Source organism: Somniosus microcephalus, chromosome 16, assembly GCF_052327205.1.
Source record: "Somniosus microcephalus isolate GS21.2 chromosome 16, FLI_Smic_1.0, whole genome shotgun sequence".
NCBI classification, from domain to species: Eukaryota; Metazoa; Chordata; class Chondrichthyes; order Squaliformes; family Somniosidae; genus Somniosus; species Somniosus microcephalus.
In genome coordinates, this window is record NC_141002.1 from 85,008,020 (window position 1) to 85,032,736 (window position 24,717).

At 40.4% G+C, this 24,717-nt stretch overlaps 1 protein-coding gene across 5 annotated transcripts in view; it reads right to left on the reverse strand.

Annotated features, from left to right (window-relative positions):
* scaf11 (SR-related CTD-associated factor 11) overlaps positions 1-24,717 on the reverse strand; it is a 69,604-nt gene that overhangs the window by 18,366 nt on the left and 26,521 nt on the right. For 3 of the 5 annotated variants that reach the window (XM_086009395.1, XM_086009393.1, XM_086009392.1), the window contains exons 3-10: positions 16,360-16,526; positions 9,950-10,027; positions 9,615-9,697; positions 7,426-7,481; positions 6,902-7,005; positions 4,976-5,079; positions 3,647-3,766; positions 1,214-1,329 (exon numbers count right to left, since the gene is read on the reverse strand). In XM_086009395.1, coding sequence (XP_085865521.1) covers positions 1,214-1,329; positions 3,647-3,766; positions 4,976-5,079; positions 6,902-7,005; positions 7,426-7,481; positions 9,615-9,697; positions 9,950-10,027; positions 16,360-16,526 — 828 coding nt within the window. Of the gene's footprint in view, positions 1-1,213; positions 1,330-3,646; positions 3,767-4,975; positions 5,080-6,901; positions 7,006-7,425; positions 7,482-9,614; positions 9,698-9,949; positions 10,028-11,804; positions 11,949-16,359; positions 16,527-24,717 lie in introns of those variants that run through there. The other 2 variants (XM_086009396.1, XM_086009394.1) reach the window with 2 other exon arrangements.

Below are 24,717 nucleotides of genomic sequence, written 5' to 3' on the forward strand. Positions count from 1 at the left end.
ACAATTGTGTTCACTTGGGAGAGTTGCTAGCCCTCTTGCCTCTGGGTCAGAAGGCTGTGGATTTAAATAGCAAACTAATACTTTAGCGCATAATCTATGGTGCCATTCCAGTACTGAGAGTGCACTGCACCATTAGCTTTGTTAAACTGAGGTCTTAACTGCCTTTTCAGGTGACCACTAAGATCACATGGCATTATTTGAAAAGGAGCAGGGAGTTCTCTCTGTGTCCTAGCTTATATTCCCCCATTAACCACCTTTGGCCGTTCATCTCGTTTCTCTGTCTGAAATCTTGCTGTGCATGGCGCAAAACAGCTGTCACGTTTGTCTACGCAAGAACCGCTCCATATCAAAATAATGCATTCTATGCAAAACACTTTGAAACGTTTGAAAGATGTGATAAGGTGCTATATAAATGCAAGTCAAGCCCTTTTACTTGAGGGGTGGATAGCAACTTTAAACTAATAAAGATATTGTCATTGGATGATAAAGGAACTTCTACGAAACTATGTATGTAATCTAGAAATCACTAAACCATACTCCCTATACACAACTTACTGTGCCTCTTTGTGGTTACATTGAAAATAGCCTTTGTGGCTGGTCTGCCGTCTTTAATTGTCATCAAGGTTTCGGTCACTTCCTGCCACCAATGTCTGAAGCCTGCAGGTGAGTGAATCTCATCCTCTACTTGAGCAGTCAGTGATAATACTGTACTTGTAGTTATGATTCAATTGTTCCATTTGGTGGGAAGCAGTATATCCAGTATTCACAGGACAGTTTGAGAAATGTCCATTTTATTTTACAATTAAAACCGTAATTACAAAGACTTTAGGGCATTTATCAAGCTCGGAAAAATGGGAGATTTTTCACTGTCCTTTTATTTCAATTGGAATGAACAGGTTTTCCAAAATTGACAGCAGGTATGGAGTAAATGAGTTTACAAAAACATCTATTTAGCATTTGACCTCATTTAATGGTTAAAAAAAATTGGCGAAGTCAAGAATAAAAAAAGATCCAATGCAATTTTAAGCAAAAATGATTAGCTAAAGAACAAACATTGGAAAATATGTTTTAAATAGCTTCCAATGAAAAACTCCCAATTTTGGGTGTACAAATTTGAAGCTAAAATGTTGTTGAACAGTGCAAACCATAAAGGTTTTAAAATCAGGAAGTACCTAGACAGGGGTTGTCTTTGAGTTGGAAATAAGAATCTCACCAGAACGTCCCAATGCAAGTGGGTTCGATGGAAAAGTAGTCCCTGACATCAGATCTCGCAGAGGGAAAGCGGTCGCTGCTTCATCGTATCCAACAGAAATGGCGTCTATTCCATATCTGTAAAATAATCAAAGATCTCAACAAAATATTGCCTTTCCTTTTTCTACATGTGGAGCAAAGGAAGCGTGCTGTACTGGCTCAAATACTGAATGTCTATAGATCCAATTAAATTCCAAATAGTCAAACAGCTGTGCTCGATTTACATAAAACAATCCACATGACCTCGCTTCCATGAGTATAACAAAGCAACACAAATCAGACCTATTAAAAGGTCCAAAGTGTTGAATAGACTCCTGCAATTTTCCCTAATATAGTATCGAGCAAGGTAAAGGCAAGAAAACATGGCTTTACAAATAGTAAGCCATGCCAAAGAAAAGAATTGGAATTGTTGGACATTAAGCATATTGACTTTCAGAAAGTGTCATTATTTGAAGGCTTTTAGTTGAATTGAAAGTTCACAAGATCCAAGGTAAAACTGCAAATTGGATTATTAACTAGATAATATGAAATGGTCGATAATTATGAACGGTGATAGCTTTGACTAGGCAGCAGTGCCATCTTCTTCCTGTGAACATTTATTAATGATCTCAAGAAAAGGTACAACATCAATGATCTTAAAGGTATTATAAGTAGAATATTTTAGTTCGTGGGAGGCAAAAGTTGTGCAGGAAAACAGAAAAGGGGTACATAATTCAAAGGGGCTGACAGCCACATAACAACTGAAGAGATCGGCAAATAACATAGTACTGAAAAATAAACCTTGGTATATTAGTTGAATAAACACTGTAAACACCATCACATCGTATATGCAAGAACTTTTCACAGCCTCAGAGCATCCTAAACAATTCAGCCTTGGAAGCATAGATGCTGTTGGAATGAATGGAAACACGGCAGTCAATTTGCGCATAACAAGATCCCACAAACAACAATCAGATAATTGACCAGATAATCTGTTTTAGTGATGTTGGTTGAGGGGTTAAATGTTGGCCAGGACACCGGGAAAACTCCCCTGCTCTCCTTCGAATAGTGCTATGGGATCTTTTACATCCACTTGAGAGGACAGACGCCTCGGTTTAACGCCTTGTCTGAAAGACGGCACCTTCAACACTCCCTCAGTACTGCACTGAAGTGTCAGCCTAGATTTTGTGCTGAAGTCTCAGAGTGGGACTTGAACCCAGAACCTTCTGACTCAGAAGTGAGTGCTATCGCTGAGCCATAGCTGAGGCTTTAGCCCACGTTGCCTTTTATCACTCACCTCTTTATCTTGAGGGAAGCAGGCGGTTTTAGTTATGTATTGGCCCAGTACTTATCAGTTCCGATGAAGAGATCCTTCATCACAGAATTTGAATCCTACCAACTACCCATTACTAGATCTAGCTGTTTCTTAAATGAGTGTCATAGTTTCAATCATCCTTGCTACCAGTTTTCTAGTAGTATAAGGGCCCCAGAATAGTGATCAGGTGCAGGAGCCCTGGCTTATTTTCCCCTCTCTAACCTAGGCCACTGAGACCTAAGTCAGTAAGTCCTACTACCACATTTGTTGAGAAGAGCTACCTCAACAGAGACTGGGGACTAACTTAGAACCTTCCTAGTCTGTATGATTCAACTATTGATAAACCTGCTGAACCATTGGGGAAAATCTCAGGTTCGAATGCTAAGAGTTATGGATGGATGTGTGAGGAAGCTTTGTGCTGGATAATTGGCTGACAAATCAGCTATTCCAGTGTCAAATGATCTGGTCATCGGGAGCACAACAGAGGCGAGTAAAGAAAAAATGCCGTTGACAGCCCCGTCTCCTATTTTCTGCAAAAACTCTTATGGATAATCAAGAACATGGATAACGAAAGAATGGATAATTGAGTTTGTACTGCGGTGAGATTTCTTTTTAAAAAGTAGATAGGAGACATGCAAATCGCTGTGCTAACAACTGGGCAAGGGATTTGAAGTCTTGCAGCAGGCAGTCTGTCTGGTTCGAGAGAGGACCGAGTCTAGGAGGATTGAAAAATCACAGAAATCACAGAAACCCCACAGTGCAAATGAGGACAACATGTTATGGAAAAATGACTAATGAACATTTAATTAAAAATAGAATGCAACTGATACTTCGGCTAATTACTGTAACACATCTAAAATGCTAAGATCAGACAGCCCTTAAAGAATATCTTAAATTAATCTATATCTGATACCAGCAAGGTTTTAACCAATATGCAACACCACTGATGCTAGTTGATAGATATTGGTTTTTAACTGATGCTGCTATCCTTATAAACTACAATAAGAACGTAATTGTTATATAGGACATTAAGAAGTTACTCAACACATTTAATAAAAGGTACTACACAAGTTTATGCTTTACTTCAGCCCGAGTCAGTACCTCAACATTCCCGTTGTAAGAGCATTGGAAACAGCTCGCCATGGGAATCTAAGTGACTCGGGTCCTCTTCTCTTCTGTCTGATTAGTGGTGCAATTTCATACACGTCAACAAACTCTGTGCTACAAAGGCAGAAAAAAAGGTTCAAACCATTAGGAGTAAAATGTAGAATTCAGTGTTCACCCAAGTATAGTCTAGATTTCCCACCCAGTTGCAGAAACACTAAGCTGAATTAAATTTACACCCCTGTACACTTCCTCTAAAATGCCCACCTGCCACATTATTTCTTAGTGAAAATATCATTTTTTTTAAACTCCATATATAACTTGATATAAAATTATTATCCTTGTGTTCAAAGCCCTCCATGGCCTCGTCCCTTCCAATCTCTGTAACCTCCTCCAGCCCTACAACTCTGCGCTCCTCTAATTCTGGCCTCTTGCACACCCCCGATTTCCTTCGCTCCACCATTGGCGGCCGTGCCTTCAGCTGTCTAGGCTCTAAGCTCAGGAATTCCCTCCCTAAATCTCACCACCTCTCTACCTCTCTCTCTCCTTCTTTAAGTCACTCCTTAAAACCTGCCAATTTGACCTAGTTTTTGGTCATCACTACTTTGGCGTGATGTCAAATTTTGTCTGATAACACACCTGTGAAGCACCTTAGGATGTCTTACTATATTAAAGGCGTTATATAAATGCAAGTTGTTGTTGATAAACTCCCCGTTAACTTCACTCACTTATCCCTCAACTACACAATTACACTTAACTCCCATTATTTCTAAATACAGTATTCTGATTCACACCTAAGGCGGTCTTAGTAATTTGCAAATGTCGCAATGACTAACCTGTAAATTATACCTAAACCAAATGGGCCAGTCTAACACTCAAATGAATATGCGCTCAGTCACAGCAGGGTTTACTTTTTCAGCTTAGATTTTGAAAGCATGGTAAAAATTGCATTGGCTTCTATTCCCACAGTGTAAATATTTATCCTTCAAGGCTTTAAAAAGTTTACAGGCACCAGACACAGAGAGTTTCTCCACTTCATGTCTTACTTGCTAGTGCTCCCCGCCCCCTATGAAAAAAAATTGCAACGTTCAAGCAGCTCCGAGTGTGCAGTTGTTGCCATAGTTGCTCTGGCTACCACTTTACAATGTACAAATGAAGCCAATTTAGGACACCAGCAGACTTAACACATTGGAAAACTTATTTTGCACTGTTAACACACCATAAAAACAGTGCATGGAACCCTTAGCCGGCAAGGCCATTCTCTTTCACTCTAGGATTCTGCAATTTTAATGGGCTGGGTAACCTTATGTTAACATTTAGATTTACCAGTTTTCAGCCTGGGAATGGGACATCTCTGACTTCCCATACTGCGGAGAGAAACTGTTGAGATCATTCCTCACACATGGCTGGTAACATGTTTTTCTGTTGACCTATTGAGGCAAAAAAATAACTTTATGAAAAGAAAAAGCTAATTTATTGGAACATATAAAGTGAAATGTGCAAATACACAAAGTAAACTAGATGTGCCTCTAGTTTTAAAAAAGTAAAATGAACGGTGAGCCCAGTCGCCAATGTGCCAACTGTTCCCTTTCTGAAATGAAGTCAACTTTCTCAGCTGCTGTCTGTGGCCCCCACACAGCGGTTATTAAAACACTCTTTCTGGCCGTTGAGTGACATCGCCCCATAAAGCACAGCGACTTGCCTTTGCTGCACTTGAAACATCATGCATGTACAGAAAAGGTGAGAAGCTGTGCTGCCAGTGAACAGCATGAATAGTTGTTGACGGGCATGTGATACATACAGAGCACTGCACTTTCTGCTAGGACATGGTGGGTGGCAGGAAGTAGCACTGAATCTGTGGCAGTGTGAAATGTGGCAATTTTCTATCTGAAATTGTGGCAATACAACCAAGTAAGACTCTGATTATTCTGGTGATGTTTTTCTTCTAAGTGTCTATAGATAATGTGCTGGATCTCATTTCGAATGGAAACACCAGTGAAAACAGTGGCCCAGATGAATGGGTGAGGCTCAGAAAAACCATTTTAGTAAGACTAAAGTAAACTCGTCGATAAATGGGATCCTAGGAACAAATTATCCAGATCAAACATACAGACTCACTGTTTAAAAAAAGGGGAGGTAAATGGAGGGTCAAAAGGTTTCAATAAAGTTAAACAGTAATTTCTCTTCCTCCCAGTAATTTATGCTTCTCAAATCTAAATGTCATTTATACTAGAGCAACAAGTTCTTGGTCACTTAGCTGTCGGATTGTTCCAAAAACCCAACTGGTTCACTAATGTCCTTTAGGAAAGGAAACCGGTTGTTCTTACCCGGTCTGGCCTATGTATGAATCCAGACCCACACCAACGTGGTTGACTCTTACCTGCCCTCTGAAGTAATCTAGCAAGCCACTGTGTTGCATCAAACCGCTGCTGTAGCGGTTCAAGAAGGCGGCCCACCACCACTTTCTTAGGGCAACTAGGATATGGGCAACTCAATGGCGGCATTGCTCATGATGGCCACATCCCGAGACTGAATATAAAAATAAACTTTCAAAATTGTTCCAATACAGCATTTGAAAATGTGTACTATGGCGCTGAGCACTATCATTTACAATATATTTAAAAAAAAATTGGCTTTGGATCCACCAACTGTGACTGCCTGACAGCATCTATCACTGTTTAATAGCTAGCCACAATTATGCTTGTCCTGCAACATGTCCTGATAAACTGCATTGAAGCCGAGGTATTGAGATGTTGTCATAGGAATCTTACAGGGACATTGGATGGGTTTGTAGTTGTAAGCTGATTTTGGAGGAAACAAACACCCTCTAGCTGCAACCTATGATGCGATTGTATCATAGGTTGCAGCTAGAGGGTGTTTGTTTCCTCCAAAATGGATGGGAAATGGTGGCAGGTGGCCAGGAACATGGAATTGCAATACGCTTAAGTTTGCTCGTATTTTAATAGGTGGCTCGTGAGAGAACTGAAGTGCCTAAATTATTTTTCTTTTTAAAAGTCGTCATGACATTTTTTAATTGCTAGATTCTTGGTAGGTTAAGTCACTACATGTATTAAAGATTTTATCTCAAACACCACTAAGTAAAGGACATGGGTTCTTTAAATTTAGGTAATGCTTTACAAAATGTTTGGTGTGTAGCAAATCCCCAAAAAGATGTTTAATACCTATGTTAATACAATACTGTTGTCCACTACTATGCAAATTTGACAAGCTTTACACAATCCTTAAACTAACCTTGTTTTTACTCTTCTTGGAAGTCCTATTCCTTTTGTTACAGGTCATGATCGGTATGCTCTGTATTTCACAAAATTCTGTTTGTTGCCAACCAGCACAGTGTCCTGAAGAAAAAAAAACTTTAATAGCCTTCTCTGCTGCATATTACCTCGTCTTTGATTGATTGAGTAAATAATCACAACCCCGGGGAGCAAACTTTTCTTCAAAAACTATTGTAGAACAAGTTTTTTTGGCTTTTGCATGTTTGGCCATCTGTAGTACCAGCATTATATATAACAAATACAGCAATAGGTAGGAAGGAGGTCAATAATAGAATAATCATACATGGACTCAGGAGAGAGCAGGCTTAATGGGTTGAATGACCTTTTCTCCCTCTGGATTGTATGCTCTTAACATGCATCAAGACAAAGCTTGAAGTAAAAATCCAAAACTTTACTGGAGAATACAAAAAGCATGTGCTTTTTCCAAGCATGTTTGTTTTCTTCCAACTTACGCTATCAATACAAAGATTCTTTGTTACTTACTTTCGCATTTTTCCTTTAAGCATGTGCATAACCCGTCATTCAAGGCAACTTCTCCTCTGAAATTTGCAAAAGAAATAAAGCGGATAAGGTTTTTTGAAACATCCCCATTTTGCTGTAGAGATAACGGTGGGGCTAACAACGTTCACTGTTATTAAAGTGTAAATCGGACAGAAACTTCCAGCGACCACACATGCGCAGTTAAACACGGAAATCAGGACGTTACTGTCCGAGTTGCCCTGCTCCTCCAGAAGCTGCGCTATACCGGTATCTCGCTGAGAAACTCGCCATCGAAATACATGGGATGGCATGAATTTGCTGTACTTACGTGATATATACCTACTAAACTCGCCAGAAAAAGTTAGGGTTTGTCCATTCCAGTGTAAGTACATTGTTAATGACATAATAATTATTAATTACTGCCAAACAACCTCTCTGGCACTGAAAACTAATTTTAACAAGTGTGGAGGCTCATTCATTCAGATTTTTAAAAATAAACAAATTAAATAAAAACTTCTTTAAAAAACTTTTTCTTTCTCTTGTATCTCTCTCTCTTAATCTCATCTTTCTTTCCCTCTCTTTATTTCGCTTTCTGTACCTGATTTGACACTGAATTCACTATTCTAACTGACACTTCCTCATTCAGACTCTGCGTGGCTCATTAACGATTCTTCAATCTGATTGGTTAAGGAGATACACAGTTGCCCGCTCTGTTCACACAGGCCCCAGATCCTCTGTAAAAGGCGCTGTGCCGAAATGGCTCTCTAATTATAGCAATTTCCAGAGCAAAATCCCGTAGAAAGTCTGTGGGCAAGTGCAAGTGTAATGAACGGTTGGTGCTGTTAGTTCACCGCCGAGAACAAAATCGGGCCCATTTATTTTTTTAAACGAATCTGAATCAACTGTAGATGTCCCCATTAACTATGCCAAGTTCCCTTGTGTTAGTGAACTCAAGGTACTACTTTTAGCTGCAATGACATAGGAAATTACATTACAATGTATTCATTATGGCACTATGTGGGGCATGCCACAACGTCCTACCTGTTGCGTAGCCTGCTCGAAAATGTTTTCTGTCTGTACAGAATAAGCAATGTTATGCAACAGATCCTAATTCAAACCAAGAGCTACTCAAAGTGGACAATATTTGAAGACAGCATTAGTGTGGAACAACAGTAGCTACTCTAATGTCATGAGCAAACCAGAGTTATTTTTCAAACAAATTGAGCCTAAATACATTCACACTGATCTGACCACACAAGTAGCGCAATCACTAAAACTTTCCAATCTGACTCGTTCCCAGAGTATAAGATGAATTCAGAGTAGCCTTAAATCACTGGAAACAGTTATAAAAATTCTCAACGTGTCTAATTTTAATAAACTGGAAACTTAGCTTTACTTTACAAGATATCAAATAACAACTCCTACATAATTATGTACACAAACACATACTTCTGTGAAACCACCAGGGTTCCCACATCCTGATACAAAAGTGTTTCCTGTGCAGCTTTGTAATCCATAAATCAAAACTCACTCAGGTATGAAAACATTACCACTATTCCTGCCCCTGGGGGTCTCTACCTGCTCATCTTCCTCTTCCCCCATTAGTTATACGATATACTTAACAAAAAATTTACACACTGTAACCCCAGTGAGTTTAACTGATAGATAAATGGTGGCTGAGACCTGCCCGTTTGCCAGCGAGACTACTAGCAATGAGGGAAAAGCAAAGTTGGACACTTGGAATCTGATTATATTACAAGCACCGCTATACAAAGTGGCAAGAAGGGAAACATTATCCTGGTCAGGACAATGTCCTTTACATATATATTATGCACTAGGGCGGGCCCTTGCCCAGTATCCGACATTCACTACCAAGAAATAAAATCGTGCCATTAGCAAAGGTTCACACAAGACCCAAATAATGCTATTTGAAGCAACCATTCAGCTTTGCAAATACACATCACTATATCTACAAAGCATATCCACATCTAGTGACAAAACAAAATATTCAACAAATGTCTAAAGTATTGCTTCTGTTTAGACACCAATAACAACTAGCGTTATTGAGAATTTTACTTTAAAAAAAAAATGTTTCTCCATTACCCAATAACCCTAACCCATATCCAGGAACAGTTATTGTGGGTTATAAACAATAAATTTGGTCCAAATTTTGGTATTTTGGCAGTACATACCTTGTGACACTATGATAATCCCCTTTAATGCTGCCATCCTTCTGTTCCCTTGAATTTTGATTGAAGCTCTGCTTCACTGGGATCTGAAATGTCAGAAAAACAGCAGAGAAAATGATGTGTCATTTTTATAACAAACTGGTTTATTTTTCTGTTCCACAGTCTGACGGCAGAAAATGTAAGATTTCATTCTAAATTATGAATGGGCATTCTTGTGTCATAATTCAAAAACTATTCATCTGAATTGCATCTTTACCTTATGCCTTGGTTCATTCTATATTGGATATTCAACATGCATGCATGTACTGAATTAGCAAAGATAGGTATCAATACCTTACCTTTGTGCTTCTCTTTATATTGTCTTGTTTGTAAACCACACTGAAAGGCTTACGGTCTATTGGGCAGGTACTGAGTTTCTGTAAAACAGATAAACTTCCATTTGTAACAGTGATTTTTCTGAGTTACTCTTCTGCTTTTTATAGCATGTTCAATTATTACATTCAACCAATAAAACCAATTTAGTCTGAAAACCATTCACTGGTTGATAAGCCTTTACTGCAACTATAATTGTATCATGGAATGGGGCAAACTCCCAACAGTTTTCTAATCTCAGCTGTGCCATTGTGACTTATACCTTTCCTATAGAATGCTGGATGAAGGGATGGGGAGGGGGGAAAAATGAGACGGAAAAAAGAAAGCGATATAAACTTGTATATATATTTATTTTTGACACCTATGGTGTCAATAGCGCTTCATATGAAATGAATTACGCTAGGTGAATGTGGAAGCCATTTTATACACAGCAAAGTCCTACAAACAGCAATAAGATGAATATTGATCCATTTTTGGTGGTCAGGAAACATCTGGAAAAAGGAAAAAAAATTAACGTTTCTGGTATGTAACTCTTCACTAGCAACATTGTCCTTTTGATGTGAATGGACAAGTTTGATCCATTCTGCTTAAAGTTCTTCCAAAATCTGATGGTTTGCTCAGAATGAAAAGTCCAGTTTCACACCCTGCTTGAATAATATGTTGGTGCAGCAGTTTTGTGAGAAGGTGCAATGGGTTGAATTTACTATTCAGAATCAGAACTTTGTTCCCACATTTATACTCAATCCAAAGCTATACTTACGAAGGATAATAATTGACCCATTATGAATTTCACAAATACACATGCAGTGCTTGGTATTCAACAATTTCTGTGTCTCATATTACTTAATTGCAATTAATCAATTTATTTAGACTGTAAATCTCTCATCTGTGTGGCAGGATTTGCTATTTCAAAGAGTAGAGTAACAAAAGACTACATTAAATCCAAGAAGCAGATCGCACAATAAGCAGCATAACTGTTATTATCTCCAGTGTGCAGCTTTGCAAGAATGGAATATAGAAAAGGTACGCCTTCCAGATCATAAAGGAACAAGGTCTGCTATTGAGAGCTGTTAAATGACTGAGAGATTGTCTATAATTGTAACGCTGCACGATGTCATCACAAATGCCATCAATATTCAGGGACTGGCAACTTCAGGTCATGCATGTTAGAATTCCTTCCCTTCCCCCATCCGCCCCCACCTCACTTCAGTGGGAATTTGGATCCCATCCGAGTTATCAGCTGAAATACAACAGGGCTTTTTTCAAATCCTCTCACAGCAAAAATACACCAATCCGTAAGGTGCATGCAGAAGACATCTGGCAAAATGCAACCTTTTAAATAAAATGCACTCTAATGTCTCTTTTTTCATTAGCTCTTTTAAGTCATAATTCAAATACAGACCAAATTTTCAAGCCAGAATAACTAACACTGCAAAATCTGTTGCACAAATTGCACTTTCATGCAATTTATGACTTTAAACCTAGAGTTGGAATTTATGCACTACTGTACCACGTTGAGTATCACCTGCTGGCTGGCACTCGTGAAAATCGAGCACGACGAACACAATACATTTTAGTTTTCCAGCTCTTTTAAGGATTTTCTACAGCTTTTTGGCATCATTTTAAGGATTTCAGTTGTAATTTGCATTTTTTTTTTTTTTAAATTGCTCAACTTTTATTCATCGTATTAGACTTTCATTCATAATATGGTGTATTAAAAATGCACAGAACTTTCCAGCTGTTTCAAAATTTAAAATGTCACTATTGCTCCACAGCTGCTCCGTAATTGGAATGCCAAGGTCAAGGCTGAAAGGAGCTTACCTGCTACATTTCTCTCCAGCATTATTCACCAAGATAGTTTCAGTTTTCACACTGGCACTTAACTGCAGGAATGCATGGCTTGTGCATTCACACTGACCTCCATCCTTCACCCCAGTGTCCCTGCCAATCTCTCAGCCAGAACCCCTGGTGCAAAGAGTAGACATCAGTCGTACGAATACTATAAATCAGGAAATATTAGCACAAATATTCTGTGGGACCCAGCATCGCCAGCACTTGCACACAAGATTAATTTCTCCGAGAGATTTAACTCGTAACATAGGCAAGAGCAAAATGGTTGCTGCTGTTCGGCATTGCTCACCTCACATAGCATAATAGGAATCAGGTAAATTTATACTTCAAACACACGACTGCAAAAATGAGTAATTTTAAGTTTCAAGCACTGAGTGTTCTGTTAAAATATCCCACAGTCCAACAGCGAACATTTCCTGATTTACAGCACATAAACTGCATTATTTTTGACCCTGATCAAAACGAAGCACATTTGATGGGAACAATCCCCAAGGTATGCAGGCACGTGGCCGCACATCAATCGGGAGGTCCCGCGCAGGCCGCTCACAAGCTGTTGCCGCTAGAAGATACCGTGGATGCGCTGCAGCAGATTTAAAGGGACTGCGCACGGAAAAAAAATCAGATGGAACATTGGATAGGAATAGTGCAAGAATGCAATTTAATATGCAAGCCTCTTCAGCTCCAGGCAGCAATGTGCCTAGAAAAATTATTCATTAATATGGCAATTATAGTACACTCTAATTAAACATCTTTAATGAAAACATGTTTATCATGCTTAAACTCTAAATGCTTTTTAGAGTCTCATCTTAACACTGAGCCCACTCAATTAATTTTTTTTAAATTACAAAGGAATAAAGCAGTAAAATCTCCCACAATAAAAATATGAATTGCAGGTTAGCAAACATTCTTAGTGTGTCATTACTACGAAGGAATCCACATAACGTCGAAAAACCAATAATAAGAAATGACCATTTGGCCCATCTTTCTAGTAAGATAATCGTTCCATTTTTGCACCCAGCTGCATTTTGAACCTACGCCTGGAGCTTCCGCTCGATTGCGCTGGTTTTTTTCCAGCGCAATTCCCCCAATATCAGCATAACTGGCGTAAAAGATCGGGAAAATCGCTTTCAGTGCAACTCGAGTTTCCCCGATCTTTTGCGCTAGTTTTAAAAACATCGCGCTAGAAGCAGGCCCCGCCCACAAAACTGGCCGTGGCCCCAGGGTGAATTAATCACCGTTGGGAATTTCCGCTAATTGTGCTCATTTGCAGGCCTTCGAGGAAGCTCCAAAAATTAAGCTGGAACTTTTGGGCATGAGGACACCAATAGGGACGTTTTGAAAGGTTTTGAATGTGTGATTTTTTTTTTTTTAAGTACTAACCCCAATCTAACTAGAAAATAATTTTTTTTTTTTTTTTTATAGCCATTTTCAGTCATTTGAAATCGGGTTACTCACTAGTTACTCGGTGGACTGACACGGTGATTTAAAATGCTTATTTTTTTGTGATAAACCCATTTTCAGCTGTATTAATCAAACTTTACCAAGTTACCACTCTCAACTGTATCAAGGAATGTTTTTTAAAGAAATATTTTCTTTAAAATAATTACATTTTAAAACGCTGCCCGATTGCGCTGGCTCGTGGCAGATTTTGCGTTCGGCAATATGCAAATGTGGGTTGGGGGCGGGGGTCGGGGGAACACACTTTTCAAAATGGCGCAATTTGCGCCGGAACCACCGATTGCAGTCTAAGTGGAAACTCTACCATCTAATGTTTTTGCATTTAAAATCGGGCCTGGCAGATTATTCCAGAATAATCATTGCTCATCACGAAAGAAGCTCTTCCTAATTATTTGGTTTCAAATTTATATTTCACTAAATTATATCTTCCAATCCAACTCTCCTGGCTTGCTTTAAAGAAACATTTTGGATTTGTCTTGTCCACATCATTTAATATTTTATACATACTTCGATGAAGTCTCCCTCTTCATTATCTTTTTTTCCCCTAGATTGTAAGGTCAAGCTTCTCTAATAGAAACATAGAAAAATAGGAGCAGGAGTAGGTCATTCGGCCCTTCGAGCCTGGTTCACCACCCTCTGAGTGAAGAAATTTCTCCTCATCTCAGTCCTAAATGTCCTACCCCGTATCCCGAGACTGTGACCCCTCGTTCTAGACACCCCCCAGCCAGGGGAAACATCCTCCTTGCATCCAGTCTGTCTAGCCCTGTCAGAATTTTATACGTTTCAATGAGATCCCCTGTCATTCTTCTAAACTCTAGTGAATACAGGCCTAGTCGACCCAATCTCTCCTCATACGACAGTCCTGCCATCCTAGGAATCAGTCTGGTGAACCTTCGCTGTACTCCCTCTATTGCAAGTATATCCTCTCTTAGGTAAGGAGACCAAAACTGCACACAGTACTCCAGGTGTGGTCTCACCAAGGCCCTCTATAACTGTAGTAAGACATCCTTGCTCCTGTACTCAAATCCTCTTGTAATGAAGGCCAACATACCATTTGCCTTCCTAACTGCTTGCTGCACCTGCATGTTTGCTTTCAGTGACTAGTGTACAATGTTTCCTTATGACTCATTCCCCTTTACACTTGATTAGTCTTGTTTCTATTCTTTGCACTCTTCAAACATATATGTGTTTTTTGGTTGCAGGGTGACCAGAACTGAACACAGTACTCTGAATGGGTTCTGACAACAGCAGTGTAAAAGCTTAGCCTCACTTCTACAGATTTGTACTCTATGGTTCTGGCTATGTAATCCTAGTATTCCATTAAGCTTTTTTAAAACTGTTTTGCCACATCGTCTAGACATTGAAATGATAAGTCTACCATCACTTTGAGGGACATTTCTAAGTGTCTCTCCTATAATTTAATTACAATCATCAATGTTTAATCTAAATCTACAAAATGTTTGTTGCAACCTGTCTCTACTGCTCTCCCTATATTAAATGTTGTCAGAAGCTCTCGACAAACTTGCATGTGGTTTTGTTATTGCGGTCGAAAATGTAGACTCGAAACAAGAGGGGTCCAAGCACTGACCCATCAGGAACATTTCTCCCCAATATGGCACTTCACTTTCCATGAGCCCTTTTAGGAACTATTGTCAAAAGCTTTCTGAAAGTCCAAATATCACAGGGAGTTTCACCATCTAAGGCCTTAAAGAAGCCAAAGCAAGACAGGATCTTGCCCTTTTGAACCTTTGCTGGTTGTTAAATTCTTTATGCAGGGACTCCTCCAGATTATCTCTTAGAATAGTTTCCACTATCTTATCTGTTGTTGATATGTAAAATACTTCTTCAATTAGGAAATTATGACTGGATTCTATTTTCAGTTTGAACAACAGTTTTTTTTAGTATTTCTTTTTATTTATGTTTTCATTAAGAATTTTGTATATATAGTTTCAAAAATAATATTATTGGGCCAGATCGTGCTGGAGTGGAGCATCTCACGGTGCACGCCGTTAATTAGACTTTTTTCTGTATTCTTCAGTTCAAAATTTTTTCACGCCGTAACTTGCTGGAAGTGCGAGCTGATAATGTCATGGTGAGGACAACGGGGCATCTGGGACCTTAGTTAATGGCGGGACCAATAGTGCATCTCCTTAAACAATGAGATTTAAGGATTGAGAAAGAAACAGAGGAACAACAGAGAAGGAGGGTGAAACAGAGTGGGTGAATTAGAGTCAAATCAGGTACAGGACGAGAAATAAGGAGAAAAAGATTGAATTAAGAGAGAGAGAAATAAAAGAGACAAAGGAAAAGTATGGAAAAAAAATTGACATTTAAAAAATCTGTAACAACAATTGACTACATGCAGGAATGAGATTGAACACTTTAAATTGTTCCCATTCTGGGCCAGAGAGGTTGATTGGCATTGCATTAACAATTATCATGTCATTAAAAAGGTACTTATGCTCTTAATTACCAGTCGTAATTTTCTGCGGCAAGTTTAATGGCAATTAATGTGTAAATCCAGTAAGTTCAGAAAAATAACGGGGAGGCTAAGAGCATTTGTGCAAAGCAAACAGCGGAGTGGCGTAAATCGACCAGCAAGTTCTGAAGATTCGTAACTCATGGTGTATCTCTTAAACGCCCGAACTTGCACATTAATCTCGACATCACGCCGTTACTTTCCCAGCAAGATCCGGCCCATTATATCAGTTACTGTCACAGGGAGATACACAATGTTAGATTGCCAATCTCCTCTCGCAGAGGATATCAGCATGCAACTAAAATGTCACAGCTTATTTTAAATGTAGTGAATATAACTCCTTCTTCCACTCTCTCCCCACCCCTGCCACACCATAATCCTGATAAAGTCGACACCAAAAACAATCCTTTGAATACCACTTCTCATTTGGTTCAGTTGTTCCATTTTATAGATTTAATACATTAATGATATCCAATACACAGAAGGTTCACCTTAGTCACTACTACATTTTCATTTCACTGCCAAATATGAAGTGTTTTTTTTTAAAAAGAACTATTCATAATACTGTTCCATTAACGGTTTTCTTACTTCAGCCCACGCAAGAATGCACCTCAGGCAAAAAATGTGAGAACAGCTCTCAGGAACAGCCACTTCTTGTTCCACAAAGTGGCTCAGGCAGATAGGACACCAGTCAATTTGAGCAGTTGTTGGAGCAAACACCCGATTATCAGCATGTTCTCGTTCATTTTCTCCACCTGTTAACAAAATCAGAAAAATGGTCAAGCCTCAAAGAGCACTAATTCATATTACACAGTAGACAATAAACCACAATGAGACTATGAAAAAGTTGCAACATTAATTTGCATCAATAATTCAACTCAACTCATGATCAAGAACACCAATTATAAAAATACAATTATAATAAGACTTGGAAGTAGTTGATGCAATTCATACATCTGTGTATCTTCGCAGTCATTGGAAACTTCTGTAAATACTTCTTCTTGCAAGTATTATAAAACTGTTAAAACTTTTACTTTCTATATTTCATTTTTTCTCTTTTACTTTCATACACAGTTTCAGTCAAATTGCTTTTTCACCATGCTTTCCTTTAACATTTTCTTAAATGTTAAGACATTTCAAAATTGTGAGAAGCAGCAACTAAAATATTTGTAATATCTCCTTGCTGTGCTGGACATCTATGCAAATATGTACTCAAATTTACAAAACCTCAAATTTCGGGCACAGGGAGGGGAGGTAATAACAGGATTCTGAAGGTATTTAAGCAAGGTCCAGTTCTTTACACTTTTGTTCCATTTTTTGGAAATTCCGTTCATTCTTTTGCTTCATATTTTCTTCTGCCCCCTTCCTTTCCCTGTAAAGCAATCCTTTTGCCTTTGTGAAGCCTCGAGAGCCACCTTTAAATTTGCGTTTGCATTAATATGCATTGATCACAAATCTGATACTAACGGACCTGTTCTGATTTATGATAAATTTATCAATGAGGCAACAGTGCTGAAAACAATCTTTCCTAAGCTTCTTAGCATAAAAAAGCCAAACAGGACAAACCAAACAAATTAGAAACATAGTCAAATAAGATCAAGTTGCCACGGCTTCACAGCTGCATTGCCAGGACTTGGGCCACAGTTTGGATACTCTTTGCTGTAAAGTATTGAAAAGTTGCCGGTTTTGGGGTTAAGATCCTTTGCAAGGTCTCCAATGAAACATTAAGCAACCCACAGCTTACCTCATTCAGTCGTACTACTTGAGTCATAAGAACATAATTAGGAGCAGGAGTAGGCCATAACGCCCCTCAAGCCTTCAATAAGATCATGGCTACCTTATCTCCATATCCCTCGATTCCCCTCGAGTCCAAAAATCAATCACAGCCTTGAATATACTCAACGATTCAGCATCCACAGCCCTTTAGGGTAGAGAATTCCAAAGATTCACAACCCTCTGAGTGAAGAAATTCCTCCTCAACTCAGTCTTAAATGGCCTACCCCTTATCCTGAGACTATACCCCCTAGTTCTAGACTCTCCAGCCAGGGGAAACAATCTCTCAGCATGTAGCCTGTTAATCTTGTATGTTTCAATGAGATCACCTCTCATTCTTCTAAACTCCAGAGAGTATAGGCCCAATCTACTCGATTTCTCCTCATAGAACAACCCTTTCATCCCAGGAATCAACCTACTGAACCCTCGTTGCATCACCTCCAAGGCAAGTATATCCTTCCTCAGATAAGGAGACCAAAACTGTGCACAGTACTCCAGGTGTGGTCTCACCAAAGCCTTGTACTACTGTAGCAAGGCTTCCTTACTCTTGTACCCCAACCCCTTTGCAATAAAAGACCAACATGCTATTTGCCTTCCTAATTGCTTGCTGTACCTGCATGTTAACGCTCTGTTTTGGTACGAGGACACCTAAATCTCTCTGAACACCAACATTTAATAGTTTCTCACCATTTTGTAACATCAGCAAACTTGGATACATTACACTCGGTCCCTCCATATAAGTCATTAACATAGATTGTAAATAGCTGCAGCCCAAGCACTGATCCTTGTGGCAATGATTATCAGTGATTACATAAGTACGTTAGAGCGTCATCTCTCAATATAGTGGCACATGGATTAGCTGGGAGAATGGCGTGTCCCACACCATAATTAAGCCTGGATCTGGGGTTAAATGACTACGGAAATTGGAGATAAGTGCTCACCAATTAAGGCAGTGTGTAGCTATCCCATAGAGACCAGAAAAGTGACAAGTTCAATCCCTAGTCTCAGATCTCAGCTAAGGCAGAGGAAGGGACACTGCAATCGATCTCCGTGCCAAACGGTTTTGGCCCAAGAGCGTACATAAACAAATATTTATGAACTTGAATGTGGGTTTTGAAAGTGTAACTAAATTCCCCATAGAAAATGAATCTTGAACACTCACATAGCTGTTCAAAGCTTTCATGCAGCTTAGTTTTTATACTTCCATATAAGTAATGGAATATTTGTAGATTAAATTAAATTACAAGCCAGCATCCCACCGCACTGTATTTCCGGCTGTTTTAAGTTGTCAGCTTTTATGAAGCTGTTGGATATTTTTTGGTAGTTTCTAGGTAGCACCAATTGCATTTTCCAAATATTTCTCCAAGATACAGTCATCATGAGCATACCCCACCCCACACCCTATATATTCCTCAAATTACAGGAAACTTTTTTTTATCCGGCACGGACGGGACCGACGTGGTGCCGGTTCATCAAAAATTCCGGATAACCGAACGCTATAGTAAAAGATAGGGAGAGCTGACAGCTCCGTATAAAGCAACAAACCCTGTTGCTTAGCAACAACTGTAGAACAATGGCCTCAAGTTTCAAGCGTCTCTGTAGCTTAGCAACAGCTGCAGCCACACCCTTGCACAGCACAGATGGAAGGCGGCAAAAAAATATGAAGTAAAACCTACTCCTGAATTTTGCCGGTTAACCGAGATTTCCGGTTATTTAGGTGCCAGTAAATTGAAAGTTTCCTGTAACATTTATGGCAAAAACATGTAACGGTAACAAAAATTCAACTCAGGAAAAACCGACCCTGGGTACATATTTTTGACGTACCTCGGACCACCAGCCACTCGGTTGAGTCGCGACAATTATTTTCCAGTTTTTTCTCCCTCCTAATTGGCCTGGTTTTTCACCTCTTCCAGATGACATGGTTTCTGAGTGGGTTGGGAATTGGGTATCACAACTGTATGGGAAAAGCTAGATGGACCAGCAGGTCTTTTCTGGTCAATCATTTTTTTTGTATTTTTGTACCTTGAACCAAACAACCATACTGCAAATCTCCCAGGTTACTTGTGACCACCTCCAACAATATACTTACACACAGGGCGCAGCTGTACAGTAAAGCACATGCAACATCACAAAGCAACCAGACTAGAACTCCCAGAAGTCAACATACAGCCCTAGATCCCAAACTTAAGATGCTGATATGTAGGACGATGGCTGCGATTGCTGGAGGCCAATCACCTCAGCCCCATGACGTCGCTGCAGGAGTTGCTCAGGGCAGTGTTCAGCTGCTTCATCAATGACCTTCTCTCCATTATAAACTTAAGAAGTGGGCAGCTCCATTTGCAATTCCACAGATAATCAAGCAGTTCATGGCTGCAGGCACCAGGCTCTGGACAACATCCAGACTTGGGATGGTAAGTGCCAAGTAACATTTGGGCCACACAAGTGCCAGGCAATGACTATCTACAACAAGGGAGAGCCTAACCACCCCTCCTTGACCATCAATGGCAGTGCCACCACTGAGACCCCACACCATCAACATCCTATGGGTCACCGTTGACCAGAAACTCAAATGGAACAGCCACATAAATGCCGCAGCTACTAGAGCAGGCCAGAGGCTGGGTATTCTGCAGTGAGTGGCTCACCCCTGATTTCCCAAAGCCTCTCCCCCACCTACAAGGGCTAAGTCAGGAGTGTAATGGAATACTCTCCATTTGCCTGGATGGGTGCAGCTGCAGTACTCAAGAAGCTCAACACCATACAGGTCAAAGCAGCGCTCTTAATTGGAACTCCATCCACTAACCTAACCATCCAGCCCCATCACTGTCATACCATGGCTACAGTGTGTACCATCTACAGGATGCACTGCAACAACTCACCAAGGCTTCTTCAGCAGCACTTCCCAAACCCACATCACTCACCAAGTTCCCCTCAAGTCACACACCATCCTGACCTGAACGTATATCGCCGTTCTTTCATTGCCACTGGGTCAAAATCCTGAAACCCCCTACCCAACAGCAATGTGGGAGCATCTTCACCATACGGACTGCAGCGGTTCAAGGAGGACCATCAGCACCTTCTCAAGAGCAAGTAGAGTTGTACAATAAATGCTGTCCTTGCCAGTGACACCCATGTTCCGTGAATAAATACAAAAGAAAACAAACAGCCAAGTTAGATGTCTGAATATTTATTTAATCCAGCCCTTTTCCACTTTGGTTAATGATGTAAAAGACATGGTCATTCTTTAAGAATGGTAGTGGATCTCACATGGTGCTACACATAGTTAATGACTGAAAAAGAAAATACTGCGTACATATAAAAGTTCTGCTACACAGCAATGCCAGTTACAGAAATAAATGTGCTGCTCACCCACCCTTAGACTTTGTGAAATGAATGGCAGTTTCAGTACACAAGCTTTATTAAATATTTGTTCTCAGGATGGGAGATATACTAGCAAGGCCAAATGTATTGCCCAGCCCCAGTTGTCATGCGAAGGTAGTGATGGGCCTTCTTGTTGAACAAGTGCAGTCCTTGCATTGATGGTGCTCTCATAATGGTGTTAGTTAGGGAATTCCAGTCGAAGGGAACTCCGAGGTGATGGTGTTACAATGACATTGTTGTGCTTGTCCTTCTTGCTGGTAGTGGTCATGGGGCTGGGAGGCACTATCAAAGTAAATTTGATGAGTTGCTCTATTACATCCAGTAGATAGTACATGCTGCATCCCCAGTGGACCAGCGCTGGAGGGGGGTGGATATTGAGCAAGTGACAGTGGTGACAATCAAGCAGGCTACTTTATCATGGATGATGTTGAGCTTCTTGAGTGTTTTTTGTCTGATTACGCCTCGGTGATGTGCCTTGGGATGTTTTCTATGTTAAAGGTGGTATATAAATGCAGCCTTGTTGCAGCTACACCCACCTAGGCAAATAGTTAGTGTACTCCACCACTCTCCTGGTTTGAGCCCTTGAGGTGGCGGTGAAGCATTGGGGTGTCAGAAAGTGCACCACTTTTGGCAGAATTCCCAGTTTCTGACCTGCTCGTGCAACCACAGTGTTGATATGACTCCCGGGATGTTGCTGGTGGAGACTCAGCGATGGTGGTTCCACTGAATCACAGAGGGAGGTAGTTGGGCCTTTTCTTGTTCAAGATGGTCATTGTCTGGCATTTATGTGGCGTGAATGTTATCTGTCACTTTTCAGACCAAGTCTGGATGTTATCCAGCTCCTGCTGTAGGCTGGTATGGATAGCTTCATTAACAGAGCTGTGAATGGGGCTGAACAGTGTAGAATTGTCAGCGAACAGCCCCACTTCTGAACTTAAGAAGGAGAGAAGGCCATAAGTGAAGTAGCTGAAGTTGGTGTCAGCCTGAGGAACTGCTGTAGCGCTGGGGCTGCCTGGGCAGACACAGAGAGGTAGATCAGTCAAATGGCTTAGAACCATCAATAGATAAATAGACAGTAGCAAAGACAAACAGCAAAATTACAGTCATATACAGAACTTGACTACACCACGCATATATATATATATTAAAAAATCACAGGCTGACCATGAGTGAGTGACAGGTTGTTTGAACAAACACCATTTTGATTCTTTCTGGAAATTGGAAGGAAGATTTGAGCTAGGACCTTCCTGGGCTATGTTTCTATTTGGCAGCCATGTGTGTGTGTGTGTGTGTGTGTGTGTGTGTGTGTGTGTGTGTGTGTGTGTGTGAGAGAGAGAGAGAGAGAGAGAGAGAGAGAGAGAGGAAGGGGGGGGGGGGGAAGGGAAGGTGACAGGAAGCTCCATTGGAGATTATCCATCGGTAACTGCATAAAGTCACTGCTAAGGGATATCATCAGGTAGAGCTTTGTTCTAAGTTTTAGAACCAAGTCATCCATTTAATCTTCCAGAAGTAATAGTCAAATTCTGTACACAAATATAAATATGATCTATTTATGGTTAACAAATCTGTTTGATGCTTTATCGCCAGAGTAATGGTCTGATGGTGTTTTTTCTACCACATTCTGAAGTCGTGTGAAGGCACGTAATATAGCTAGCAAGTATTTGTTTGACGCCTGTATCCACTATAATTATCCAGATGCTGGGTATGTACAGGTACACTCTGGTTCATAGGATCAAGAGATCTCTTATGGCAGTGGTGCTCGGTGCTGAGTACAAGGAAAGTATCAGGAGGTAAGAATCCAAAATGTAAATCACTACAGAAATAAGATTGTGTCACTCACCCACTTTTGCCTCTTATGTAACAATTAGAAATTGAATAGATGAGCATGAGAAACATAGATAAAATATATCAGATTATACACAAGTATGAGAAAGAAGGGACCATAACACAAATGGAAAAGAGATATTTAAGAAGCCAGACATCATGTATTTGTGATCAGCCCCATTTTTTGATATATTTGGTCTCTGGCATGGGGCGACACTAACGAGGCAGTTTCTGAGCGACTTGATTGGTAGTTTTCCCCACCTGTTTTTGATTGGCTCAAATATCTTGTTTAGTAAATGTGGCAGTCGGTATTTTTTGCCCTACATACACTTTGGGGTGTAATGGAGACTGAGGTGTGAGCTTTATGGATGCTCGCCATGCACAAGACTTAGACTGATCGATAGATTATAGGATCCAAAACTCGGGCTGCATGAATTTTGTTTCAATACAACATGTAGATGTTCTGCCAGATGAAGGGTGTAGCTATGCGAACCCACACGGGTCCTAGCAATGCCTGTCTTTTTGTTGGGTACGTCTAACATTCTTTATTCCAGTCCTACTCAGGGGCCCTCCCTGATCTCTTCTTCCAGTACATTGATAACTGTGTTGGTGCTGCTTCATAGTCTCGCTCTGATCTGGAGAATTTAATTCATTAGGTTACAAATTTCCTTTCCTCCCTTATGTTTCTATGGTCCAGCTCGGACTCATCCCTTACCTTCCTGGACTTCTCTATCTCCGTCTGTGGAGATAGAGATATTCAGTGACATCTATTACTCCCCACCAATTCCCACAATGATCTTGTTTATACTTTTCCCACCCATTCCCTTCTTCCAGCGAACAAACTGATGCCTGCGTTAAGGTAAATCGTGCTTGACTAATCTACTGGAATTTTTTGAGGACGTAACTGGTAGAATAGATAAGGGAGAACCAGTGGATGTGGTGTATTTGGACTTTCAGAAGGCTTTCGATAAGGTCCCGCATAAGAGATTAGCGTGTAAAGTTAAGGCACATGGGATTGGGGGCAAGGTACTGACTTGGAAAGAGAACTGGTTGGCAGACAGAAAGCAAAGAGTTGGACTAAACGGGTCTTTTTCCGAGTGGCAGGCAGTGACTAGTGGGGTACCGCAGAGATCGGTCCTAGGACCCCAGCTATTAACAATATATATAAATGATCTAGACGAGGGAACTAGATGTAATATCTCCAAGTTTGCAGACGACACAAAGCTGGGTGGGCGTGTGCGCTGTGAGGAGGATGCCGAGAAACTCGAGTATGATTTGGACAGGTTGGGTGATTGGGCAGAAGCATGGCAGATGCAGTATAATGTGGATAAATGCGAGGTTATCCACTTTGGTGGCAAAAACAGGAAGACAGATTACTATCTGAACGGCAATAGATTGGGAGAAGAGGAAGTGCAACGAGACCTGTGTGTCCTTGTGCACCAGTCGCTGAAGGTAAGCATGCAGGTGCAGCAGGCGGTTAAGAAGGCAAATGGTATGTTGGCCTTCGTAGCGAGAGGGTTTGAGTACAGGAACAAGGATGTCTTGCTGCAGTTGTACAGGGCCTTGGTGAGACCACACCTTGAGTATTGTGTGCAGTTTTGGTTGCCTTATCTGAGGAAGGATGTTCTTGCCATGGAGGGAGTGCAGCGAAGATTCACAAGACTGATACCTGGGATGGCAGGAATGACGTATGAGGAAAGATTGGGTCAATTGGGTTTATACTCGCTGGAGTTTAGAAGAATGAGCGGGGATCTCATTGAAACTTATAAAATTCGAACAGGACTAGACAGACTAGATGCAGGAAGGATGTTCCCGTTGGCCGGGGAGTCCAGAACCAGGGCTCACAGTCTAAGGATAAGGGGTAAGCCATTTAGGACAGAGATGAGGAGGCATTTCTTCACCCAGAGTGGTGAACCTGTGGAATTCTCTATCACAGAAGGCAGTGGAGGCCAATTCATTAAATATATTCAA